General features: G+C 44.4%; 1 protein-coding gene across 2 annotated transcripts in view; it reads left to right on the top strand.

Moving 5' to 3' along the window:
* The first annotated feature begins 1,335 nt into the window (after positions 1-1,335).
* NOCT (nocturnin) overlaps positions 1,336-12,320 on the top strand; it is a 28,358-nt gene continuing 17,373 nt past the window's right edge. Inside the window, exon 1 of one of the 2 annotated variants that reach the window (XM_047856995.1) lies at positions 1,336-1,763. In XM_047856995.1, coding sequence (XP_047712951.1) covers positions 1,574-1,763 — 190 coding nt within the window. In that variant the 5' untranslated portion in view covers positions 1,336-1,573. The remainder of the gene's footprint in view (positions 1,764-12,320) is intronic. The other variant, XM_047856997.1, reaches the window with a different exon arrangement.

Here is a 12,320-nt window from a genome sequence, read left to right as displayed (position 1 = left end):
CTTCCCCCTTAACGCGCCCCCCCCCCCCCCACTTCATTCCTGGTTAGTCATTTCCGGCCCAATTGGAGAAGTTTCTTCCATTCTTTTCTAGTACCAGATGCAGATCTAGATTATCCTTCATTTCAGCTGGTCAACTCTCTCCTGCCTTTTCTTTTTTAATGTTTATTTATTTATTTTTAGAGAGAAAGAGAGTGCGAGCAGGGGAAGGGCAGAGAGAGGGAGAGAGAGAGAATCCCAAGCAGGCTCACACTGTCAGCACAGAGCCCCATGAAAGGCTCCATCCCACAAACCATGAGATCATGACCTGAGCAGACATCTAGAGTGGGATGTTCAACAGACTGAGCCATACAGGCGCCCCTCTCCTGCCTTTTCATGCCAAGAATATACGACCTCCAATTAAAACATGACCCTAATTCATATCTTTGCCTAGCTCACAAAACATCAACCACTCTCATTTTCTACCAAATTAAGTCTGGTATAATCTCTGCCATCCACACTATAACCTATCTAAGCATCTGTCTTCTTACCTTAGCTTCCATCCTACATAACCAAGAAGAGTTGTTTCCGCAAATACAACCAGGGCTTTCTGCTTACTTCCTTTCTTCGTGTATAAATCACCACCGCTCCCCTCCCAAATTCCACATGTGTTGAATTCTAGACCTCCTAGTCATGGCCCAAATCAAATGCCAATTCTAATAAACCTAGAACACCCAAGCCGGTTATAACCTCGATTGTCACGCTTGTGGACCTTGTGGCACTGATTTTAATCTACCTTGTAGAGCTTTATGGTCTGATTTCTCTTGCCATCTTCTGCCCCCGTTGCCTGAGTAGAGCACCCTTGAAGAAAGGGACATTGTCTTATCCATCATGGCCTTCGCACACAGTCGGTGCTTTACACGCTCAATTTCGTTTAACGAAACACATACTTCCGAAGGGACCGGAAGCGAACGCCCTTTGCTGTATTCACACATACACTCACACGCACATACAGACGCTGTCTTCCACCTGGACACACACACGTGTCCCCAGGGCCACAGCCCTGAACTGTCTCGGGATCCTCCGCCTGTGGGCGCTTCCATTCCAGCCAGCGGAAGGGGAGGCTCATTCCTTTAAGACACTCTAACAGATACTTGTTACTTTAGATCTTCTACAGCCTCCGCCCTACGAAGAGCTTAAGATCTCCTTCCTTTCAAAATACTATTATTCATATAATACTATGAGTCAGGGAGCCGCAGCCTGGTCGCGCCAGGGTCCGGTCCCACGGATCCCCCCTCCTGGTCCCGTTTGGTCGCGCCCGCTTTGTCAGCGCGCTGCGCTAGCCGGTTACCCTCCAGCTCTCGCCGGCCGGCGGCAGACCGAGCTGCTGCTCCCTGAGCTGCCGTAGCTCCCGCGTCTCCTTCCCGGGCTTGTCTGCTCAGCACTGCCCTCAGGCCTGGGCTGGGCGACTAGGAGCCTGGGAGCATCCGCTCAGAAGGTCCCCGAGAGTCTGCTCGTTTCGCCCGCCTCGGCCTCGGCCAGGCTCCGCTCCTCCCGCGCGCGAGGGGCCTCGGCGGTTGTGGCGGCGGCGCCCGGCATGTATCAGAGCCCGCGGCGGCTCTGCTCCGCCCTGCTGCAGAGGGACGCGTCCGGCCTGCGCCGCCTGCCCACCCCCGGGCTCCGCCGCCAGTCGCCTCCGCCGGCGGCCGCCCCCCGGCCCGCGTCCCCCCGGCTCCTGGCGGCGGCCTCAGCGGCCTCGGGCGCCGCGAGGTCGTGTTCCCGAACAGGTGAGTGCGCGGTACCGGGCGGAGAACCCCGCGGCTGCCGACCCGCGGCTGCCGACCCGCGGCCGCCTCCTGGGGACGGCGCGGAATGAATGGGAAGCCCGGGGCTGCCGGGATGTGGGGGTCTGGCCGGGAAGCCGGCCCTCCTCTCCCGGAACAGACGACTCTTCCCGTTTTCCGCTTTCCCCTTGCCGTGTCTATCCTGGGGTTTGCGTCCAGTAAGAACTGGAACACCTTTCAGGGTCCCGTTTGATCCTTGGATGCGGTGCCTTTGGTATTTCTCGCTCTTAACGCTAAATCTGCCCCTTCCAAGGCCGCAAATTAACTTGTGTCTGTTTTACTTCCTATTGCGCTAATTAAGCAAATTTTGTGCAAAAAAAAAAAAAAAAAGCCATCGAAAGTGGTATTTTTTGATCATGGAGCTTGCATGATTTAGATGTTATGAATTTCTTTAAAGTTATGCTGACTACATGGTAACACACATTGACTGGTTTTACATTTACGTATTTGGATTTTTCCGGAGTCTTCCACTCTTACTACTTAGGTCAATCTGTGTGTACTGTATACCTGGGTTAAGATCTTGTAAAGGCGATGCCTTCGTTTGTCAAGAGCCAATGTGATACATCACATACATACCCTGGACTTTACCTTTTTTGCCACCTCCGTTTCTGCCTGAGGACACATTGCTGAGGCTAAGTGACTTTAAACTCTTCGGGGTTCCTGGGTGGCTCTGTAGGTTAAGCCTCCGACTTCAGTTCAGGTCATGCATGATCTGTTTCTTGAGTTCGAGCCCTGCTTGGGACTCTGCTGACAGCTAGGAGCCAGGAGCCTGCTTGGGATTCTGTCTCCCTCTCTCTGCCCATCCCCCACTTGCACTCTGTCTCTATCAAAAAACAAATAAACATTAAAAAACAAAAAGACTTTAAACTCTTCTCAGATTATTAGCAGATGTTTAGGCTGAGATGTACCTTTAAAATTAGGATGCTAAACTGGTTACTTTAGACTCAACTCCATATTATTCTTTACAAAGGGTGAAGTTGACAGTCCTATTCAGCTTTTTTGGTTTTTTTTTATAGTGTGATGAACATGTCGATTACATGAAATTCACAGGGTTTCTTTTTTTTTTTTTGCCCCAGCTCTGTAGGAATTTGGCACATTGTGTGAAAATAGCTGTTAGGGTGGGTGCCACCTAATAACTGTTAGTGTTTTTTCTTGCTGGAAATTTTCAAGAGGAATGTTGTTTGGTTTGAAGAAGAAGAGGTAAAAGAGAAACCCAGTTAGTGTCTTCTCCAGAACCAGCTCAGATCTCAAAGTCCCTTAGGCAGAGTTTGTCCGTAGTTACATCTTGGGAATACAGATAGCTTGTGTGATACAGATAGCTGTGGTGTTGGCTGAGGAAAAAAGGTCAGGTTAGAGTATTTGGAACAATTAGGCTTTTGACACAGGTATTTAATGAACTTTTTTTTTTAATTATTATTTTTTTTCAACGTTTTTATTTATTTTTGGGACAGAGAGAAACAGAGCATGAACGGGGGAGGGGCAGAGAGAGAGGGAGACACAGAATCGGAAACAGGCTCCAGGCTCTGAGCCATCAGCCCAGAGCCTGACGCGGGGCTCGAACTCCCGGACCGCGAGATCGTGACCTGGCTGAAGTCGGACGCTTAACCGACTGCGCCACCCAGGCGCCCCGATGAACTTTTTAAAAAGTCTCTGAAACCCCCTAGTTTTACAAATAAAGAAACTGAAAGGCTTTAGGATGCTTATGATATCATAGACAGTTACTAGAAATCTAGGCAGTTTTCCTTTTTCATGCAGTTTTAGCTTCAGCTACTTGTTAGAGAAGAAATGTGAATACATTCATTTACTCATTGCTGGATCGCTCATTCATTCAGGAAGTCTTTGCAGAATGCCTTACACACACTGTAGGTGCTTTATTACTGGAAGTAAAAGAATGTGAGCCTTAGTCTGCCTTTATAGAGTTTACTGCCTAATAAGAGAGAAGAACTTACAAAAAGAAATAACTGTTGAATGAAATGAAACACCTTTTATTCTCTTACAGTTAGAGGTTTGCTCATGACACAAGGGTGCCAGAGATGGGGAGGTCCCTTTCAGCAAAGGTGATCTTTTTAGCCTTCAAGAAGTAATTGGTATTAGAGCTGGGCCTTGAAGCATGGTTAAGATTGAAAGAAATTAAATCATTTTATTTGGGAAAAGGCAGGAACAAAAAGGGAAAAGCATGAAGCATGGAAGCAGCTGGCAGGGTGAGAGAAGAAACCCCCAGTAAAATGTTTTCCAAAGAGCCCCAGAACCAGCATTCAGTGCTTTTTAAAATGGCAGACTAATGGGTCCTACTAGAGACCTATTAAAAGAATTGGTTCCACATTACTTAACATATTCCACATTACTTAACAAGCTAATAATAAGAATAAACCTCCCCATTATTCTTCCATGCCCCAAAGTTTAGACATCTGGCAAGAGAAGTCCTCAGGTAGCTGAAAGCTACTCTTCCCTCCAGAGAGTCTCTTGTCGAGGCTTGGGGGTAGGTGATGAGTCCCAACCCTTGACTCCATTTGATAATCGTTTCCTTCCTAACATAGGTCCCTTGGCAGTCCATCAGAGGTCACTAGAAAGACGAGTACAGTCATCACATCCTAGGTTATTAGAATTTAAAGGGGAACTTGGAAACAACTTCAGTGTTTTGCTCTCTTTTCTCACACAAGGACAGCACCCCCATAAAGAAGCAGCAATTGCCACGGTTACTGTACTGGATGAAATGCCATCGGGAGTCCTCTGTGGGTTTATAAGTGCTGTCTTCCAGATCCCTCCTCCTCAGATAATTAAGAGTTTGGCTGAATGACTGTAAGCCACCCCTGGAACATGTTGCTTTTTTTCTTGGGACAATTTTAAACGCAAATACCAGCTCATTTCAGGAGGTGGCTTTATTTAGTATGTCCCTTAACTCTGTGAGTAAGCTGTTGATGAGAGAGAAGAAATGGGAAAGCTTGTAATTATCAAGTTCCTACAGAATAAATTGCTTTCCTTGTGGGAGAACTAAGGTATCATTTTCCTGTAGCATTCAGTGCTAATAGTTTAAATAGTGAGCTATTGGGAGTGTTTGAGTTAATAACCATAGCTCCAGAATCACATTCAACACATTTACATATGAACCTTTGCAAAGCATTTAATCTTGCTTACTGTCTCAACACTGGACTTGACCTAGAAAAAATAAAGAAGATGAATTGACATCATTCAGTCCACAAGTTTTATTGAATACAGTATACTTAAAAGGCCAAATATTGTATCACATGACTAATTGTGTCAGGAATTGAGAAGAAAGAGAAATCAGTGTGGCTGGATTTGTTGGGAAGCAAAGTGCTTTTGAATAGGTGAAAGGAGGGCACATCCCTAGAAGGGAGCACAGTGATGACAGGCAGGGCGAAAAGACCACATGAGAAGGTGGCAGGTATGGAAGCAGTGATGAATGAATGCCATCAGAAAAGATGTACTTCTAGAATCTGGGACAGTTGTTAAAAGACAGATTTATTGTCTTTCACCTATGTACTTGAATCATTTCCTCCTAGGAGAAGCCTGGTGTGTGTGTGTGTGTGTGTGTGTGTGTGTGTGTGTGTGTGTGTGTGTGTACTTGAATCATTTCCTCCTAGGAGAAGCCTTGTGTGTGTGTGTGTGTGTGTGTGTTTATTCATTTTGAGAGAGAGAGGGAGAGAGAGAATAGCCCAAGCAGGCTCCACACTGTCAGCACAGAGCTCAAACACATGGGGCTCAAACCCACGAACTGCCAGATCATGACCTGACCCAAAATCAAGAGTTGGACACTTGGAGGCTTACCTGACTGAGCCACCCAAGCACCCCAAGTTGTATATTTAACAAGTGCCCCAGGTGATTCTTTCTGGAAAACTTGGCGAGTATTTTATAAGCTCCACTCCTCCTTTCAAAAGTATTTATTTCTGGAAAATTTGAGAAACCTGGGAGAGGATTCTGGAGGAGTGTTAAGATCTTTGAACTTGGGCTCCAAGGCAATTTAGGAGGCCTCTGAGTAAGAACATTTACCTGAACAAAAAGCAGGCTTTAAGAAAGGGAAGGAGGGGCGCCTGGGTGGCTCAGTCAGTTAAGTGTCTGACTTTGGCTCAGGTCATGATCTCACAGTTCATGAGTTCGGGCTTGCGTTGGGCTCTGTGCTGACAGCTCAGAGTCTGGAGCTTGCTTCGGATTCTGTGTCTCCCTCTCTCTCTGCACCCCCACTCACGCTCTGGCTCTCTCTCTCAAAAAATAAACAAACATTAAAAAAAATTTTAAAAAAAGGAAAGAATTGGTGCATTTAAGAAAATTCAGTGAGGAAAAATTTGAGACTGACATTGTAATGGAAGTGTAGCAGTGTGGATAAATGTAGTATCATGTAGATTTCAATGATGTTTACTAATGAATAAATGAGGCGATTTCCAAATTTTTTTGGAAGGAGGAGGAAGAAAAGAGGAAGCGTCTATATTTTCTTAAATTCTTTTTTTTTAAGGTTTACTTATTTTTGAGAGGGGGGGGAGGGGCAGAGAGAAAGAGACACAGAATCTAAAGCTCCAGGCTCTGAACTATGCTTGACGCAGGCTCGAACTCATGAATGTAAGATCGTGACCTGAGCCAAAGTCGGCCGCTTAACCAATTGAGCTACCTGGGCACCCCTATATTTGCTTAAATTCTTTTTTTTTTAACGTTTATTTATATTTGGGAGACAGAGAGCAGGGGAGGAACAGAGAGAGGGGGAGACACAGAATCCAAAACAGGCTCCAGGCTCTGAGCTGTCAGCACAGAGCCTGACACAGGACTCGAACCCACGAACCGTGAGATCATGACCTGAGCTGAAGTTAGTCGCTCAACCGACTGAGCCACCCAGGCGCCCCATTTGCTTAAATTCTAATCAGGATTTATATACTTGAAAATGGTTATCACACTTGAATAAATACTGAGAAATTCAAGGATAATGTGCATGGGTGTTTGGCTCTGTACTAAACTCAATTGGGGGCACCTGGGTGGCCCAGTCGGTTAAACGTCCGGCTTCAACTCAGGTCACAATCTTGCAGTCCGTGAGTTCGAGCCCCGCGTCGGGCTCTGTGCTGATGGCTCGAAGCCTGGAGCCTGCTTCAGATTCTGTGTCTTCCTCTTTCTCTGCCCCTCCCCCGTTCATGCTCTGTCTCTCTCTGTCTCAAAAATAAATAAACGTTAAAAAAAATTAAAAAAAAATAAACTCAATTGTACTTTCATGAAAAGCAGCGAAAATATTTTGAATTTATTGTTATTCTTAGAATAGGTGAAAACCAGCCTTCCCACAGGAAGGAGTAATACCTCAAGTGGATGATTTTAGCTGGTGTCAAAGCAACACTTAACATACCAGTTACCAAGAATTCAGTATCTGTTGTGGGCAGGAGTGCTCAGGGGAAATTGGGATAAAGAAAATTACTACTTTGAATGTCTCCCCAGAAATACTTTTTTCTCCTTTCAGTATCAAAAACTGCCTGGGGGAGGGGTGGGACACCTGAGTGGCTCAGTCAGTTAAGCTTCTGACTTCCCTCCAGGTCATGATTTCAAGGTTCATGGGATGGAGCCCTGCATTTGGCTCCAGGCTGACAGTGTGGAGCCTGCTTGGGACTCTCTCTGCCCTTCCCCCACTTGTGCTTTCTCTCAAATAAATTGATTTTTAAAAATACCTGGGCCCACTCAGATCTTCTGAATTTTAACTCATGGGGCCTGAGCATCCGATGATTCTGATGCATAGCCCAGGCGGAGAGCCTCTTACCACACAGATTTGTTTTACTGCCAGTGAGGAGATTTGTTTTACTAAATGCATAGCAGCCTGCTAGAAATTTCTTACCAGTGCATTGATTCTCATGCCTCATGCATTGATTCTCATGCCTCATAATCTCAAAAGTTAGATTCTGCTGTTAGATGATGAGGGACTGTGCAGAGAAGAAAAATTCAAAACCTTTTTTGTTCCATCTTCAGAATCAGAGTAGTGTGGGAAGTCCAGGAAAGTAAAAGTTACAGTGCAGACAGAAGTACAGTAAAGAATTGTTTCCACAGGATGTCCAGAGAGTTCCTCACACTTGCCCTGCCTGTTCCCACTATCTTCCTGCTCCCAGCTCTTTGCGCTTCCGGTCCTTGGGCAGGTCGTTGCTAGTCTGCAGGCACACTTGTGACTCTGAGTGTCTCGTGCAGTACAGGGTACACAGTAGAGTACTTTGCAGATTCTAAAGATACCTGGAATATAATAGTTTTGTATTTCCTTTTTATGTTTTGCTGTCATGAATGTTAGCCATCATCCAGGGACTACTGAAAGAAGTTTATCTTTCAAGTCTTAATAGGTCAGATAGGTGTCCTAGACGTATTCTGGAATTGGTTTCTCTTTCAGGTACTTTGTTCTGGATTTTATTTAGAAAAAAAGTCATGATGAATTTTTAAATTAAGTCTTTAGAAAATTACTGGAATAACGCATGCCCGTTAATAAAAATCTTCTGTCCTCAAAACTTTAAATGTCTTTATGAGTATTATTTTCAGAAACTTACAGGATTTTTCTTATGCTTTGTGTTCCAAAATTCCATCAGGAAAAATGTCTCAGCATTGGGCAAGCCCATTTAATCTAAAGCCATACCTTTCTTTAGTACAGGAAAACTTTGTTATTTTTTGGATTATTTTATCAACTCTGTCATCTATTCTCATGTTCTTAAACTCCCATTAGATTGTTGACCATGTGGATCTATCTTGTGTCTCTTCTGTCATTTTTTAATGTCTTTATCTCATCCATTTTGTCAGTTTTTCTGACTATTTCTGTTTTGCAGTCATTTAAAATTTCTAGGGGAACGTGGGTGGCTCGGTCAGTTAAGCATCGCTCTTGATATTGGCTCAGGTTGTGATCTCACGCTTTGAGATCAAGCCCCACATTGGGCTCTGTGCTGATAGCACAGAGTCTGCTTGGAATTCTCTCTCTCGCTCTCTCTCTCAAATAAATAAACTTAAAAAAAAAAATTTGTAGACATTTTCTAGTCGAGCCCCATGTTGGGCTCTGTGCAGACAGCACAGAGCCTGCTTTGAATTCTCTCTCTTGCTGGGGCGCCTGGGTGGCGCAGTCGGTTGGGCGTCCGACTTCAGCCAGGTCACGATCTCGAGGTCCGTGAGTTCGAGCCCCGCGTCAGGCTCTGGGCTGATGGCTCAGAGCCTGGAGCCTGTTTCCGATTCTGTGTCTCCCTCTCTCTCTGCCCCTCCCCCGTTCATGCTCTGTCTCTCTCTGTCCCAAAAATAAATAAAAAACATTGAAAAAAAAAATTTGAATTCTCTCTCTTGCTCTCTCTCTCAAATAAACTTAAGAAAAAAAATTTCTAGACATTTTCTAGTTCTCTGTGGCTTTTTTTCATAGAAGCTTGTTTTGTGTCCATAATACTCTCCTGTAGCTTTAAACATACGCAGATATGTAAGCCTGGTTCTCCCACGGGCCTCCCCTAAGGGAGAGAACAGTTTACACGGTTCTGTAAGTAGAAGGTTATGTGGTGGTTGGACAGGCAGGTTTCCCAAGAGCAGGTTGGAGACCTCTACCTTTGCCAAAGCTAGGAGGGCTTCTTTCTGTGTTCACGAATCTGTTTAACTCCCTACTTTTAAAAGTATGCTTTTTTTTTAATTTTATTTTTTATTTTTACAAATTTACATCCAAATTAGTTAGCATATAGTGCAACAGTGATTTCAGGAGTAGATTCCTTAGTGCCCCTTCCCCATTTAGCCCATCCCCCCTCCACAACCCCTCCAGCAACCCTCAGTTTGTTCTCCATATTTATGAGTCTCTTCTGTTTTGTCCCCCTCCCTGTTTTTATATTATTTTATATTATTTCCCTTCCCTTATGTTCATCTGTTTTGTCTCTTTAAAGTCCTCATATGAGTGAAGTCATATGATTTTTGTCTTTTCTCTAATTTCACTAAGCATAATGCCCTACAGTTCCATCCACGTAGTTGCAAATGGCAAGATTTCATTCTTTTTGATTGCCGAGAAATACACCATTGTATATATGTATATATACCACATTTTCTGTATCCATTCATCCATTGATGGACCGTTGGGCTCTTTCCATACTTTGGCTATTGTTGATAGTCCTGCTATAAACATGGGGGTGCATGTGTCCCTTTGAAACAGCACACCTGTATCCCATGGATAAATGCCTAGTAGTGCAATTGCTGGGTCGTAGGGTAGTTCTATTTTTAGTTTTTTTGAGGAACCTCCATACTGTTTCCATAGTGGCTGCACCAGCTTGCATTCCCATAAACATATTCTTGAGGTCAGAGTTAGACCTTGATCTGGTCTGCTTTTCTTTTTTTTTTTTTTTCTTTTTTTCAAGTTTTTATTTTTAGTAATCTATACACCCAGCATAGGGCTCAAACTCATGACCCTGAGATCAAGAGTCTCATGCTCTTCTGACTGAGCCAGCCAGGGGCTCCTGGTCTACTTTCCTTTTAGATCTGTCATCCTTGGGAGCCCTTCCAAGGCACATCTCCCCCTTTTCTTTGAAGCTGTTCTCTGGTTCTGTCCCACAGGCAGAAGCCACCCTTGCCTCTGGGGAAGACAGGGGACGTGGGGGAATTAGCACAGCTGTTTCAAAAGCCATTCTTGAATGAATTACCCTAACAGTTGCCCCTCAGCTTCTCCTGCCCTTTATCTTTGTTGACTCCACTTGGAGTTTCTTCAAAGCTCCCTTGGCAAGAACCATATTTAATGCACCTTTGGTAACTTGTACTACATTTTCCTCCCCTCTGGCTTCTCTGTTAATGCAAATCTGTTTCTGTCTTCCTGGAATTCCTCCAAATTCTTGGTCCACTGATGGCATCCTTTCATGTCTTCCCATATTATCGTTTCATTCTTTTAAAAAATTTGAATACACTTAGTTTATTCCTGAAAGCTCTTAATGAAGGAGAGGGTAAATGTATGTTGTACTTCATGCCCAGTGACCTATTGAGTGTATTAACACATCAATTCCTATTATGTATATTTTTAATTATTTGTTTCAATTCCCACTTGAAAATTAAGTGGTATGAATAGAGATTTTAAAGCCACTTACAGTTTCAGTTCAAATGGTGAAAGATCATTCTTTTCCTACATGTACCTTTAACTATTCAAGCAAGGCCATGGAAATTTATATGTGCAAATTGTTTTCCCCTATTTGAAGCGACTGAAAATCGTTCATTGGTTTTGTGAAATGTATACAAACTAGCTATACAATTGCGTTTCAATAGAATCTAGAACAGGGGTCTGCAAACCTTCTCTGTAAAGAGCCAGGTAGGAAATACATTAAGCCTTGTGGGCCATATGTCAGTGTCACAACTATTCCACTCTACCGTCGTGGTGTGGAAGCAGCCATAGACAGGACATGAACTTGACTAATTGGACAACGAAATTTGAATTCATACGGTCTTCCCATGTCATGAACTATTTTTTTTTTTCAAACATTAAAAAAGTGAAAGACCACAGGCAGCACAAAACCAGGGTGCCAGTTAGATTTGGCTCATGGACTGTAGTTTGTGGACTCCTGGTCACAAGGGAAAATGTCTGTACTGTCAGCAGATTTTTCCTTTTAGCTTTCACGTTTCCATTCATAACTGTAAAAATGCACTATTTGGGGGGCAAGATGTAGTAACACAGACTTCATGTCTTAGTGGGGAGCAGTTCCACCACATTCTGTTAGTTTTTCTACCTTTTCACGTTTCACTTTGAGCTAGAAAAAGCCCAGTTTGTGGAAATGGTTGGTCAGCCAGCTTCACAGTTGAGCACCAATTAAAATGGTCAACCTAAGCTCTTACTGTGGAGAGATTTCTTCTTCCATGGTGAGGTTTTCTAGATGAATCTGGCATGGCTGAAGGTGTGGCGGAGCCCGGAAAACGTTTTGGCATTCTTGTATAGCCTGCTGCCTCGAGATGAAAGGTCGTTCGGATTGTCCCACTGTGTCTAGGTGCTGGTATTTTTAGACGCGTTGGGTTGAGAGTCCCGACCTTCACTTGTGTCTCTAGCACTGCCGTGCAGGCTGTTTCACTGCTTTGTACACCGTGTGCCATGCCAGCGCGTGTGCCGTGGTGGCAGTGACGTTGGCAGATGGAGCAGGTGGAATTCGACCTCTGTTTATTCCCATGTGTGCCCTGGCAAGGCAGCATTGCAGTTGTCCTGGCTGTCCGTGCTGTCGGAGATGCTGATGAGCATGAGTCCAAGGTGCGAGGAACTTTCTCCGGAGCCAGACCTCTCAGTAATTGTGCAATCTTAAAAAAAACTGTGTCCTCATGTCGTAACCTCAGTATCTGTTTTTGTGAAATGGTGAATACAGTACCTCCTTTGCCAGATTGTTGGAAAGAGTAATGAAAACACACGGAAGCAGTATGGCGTATGCCAGGCTTTCAAAAGTGAACAGCCTTCCCTTTAAACCCGGAAAGTGAGCTTCACTACGTAGAATAGCTAACCTTTAACTGACCAGTTAGGATGTATATCAGGTTTAACTCAATCCTCATAGTAACACGGTGAAGTACATTAGA

The sequence above is a fragment of the Prionailurus viverrinus genome, chromosome B1, assembly GCF_022837055.1.
Source record: "Prionailurus viverrinus isolate Anna chromosome B1, UM_Priviv_1.0, whole genome shotgun sequence".
NCBI classification, from domain to species: domain Eukaryota; kingdom Metazoa; phylum Chordata; class Mammalia; order Carnivora; family Felidae; genus Prionailurus; species Prionailurus viverrinus.
This window is presented reverse-complemented; position numbering and strand designations above follow the sequence as displayed.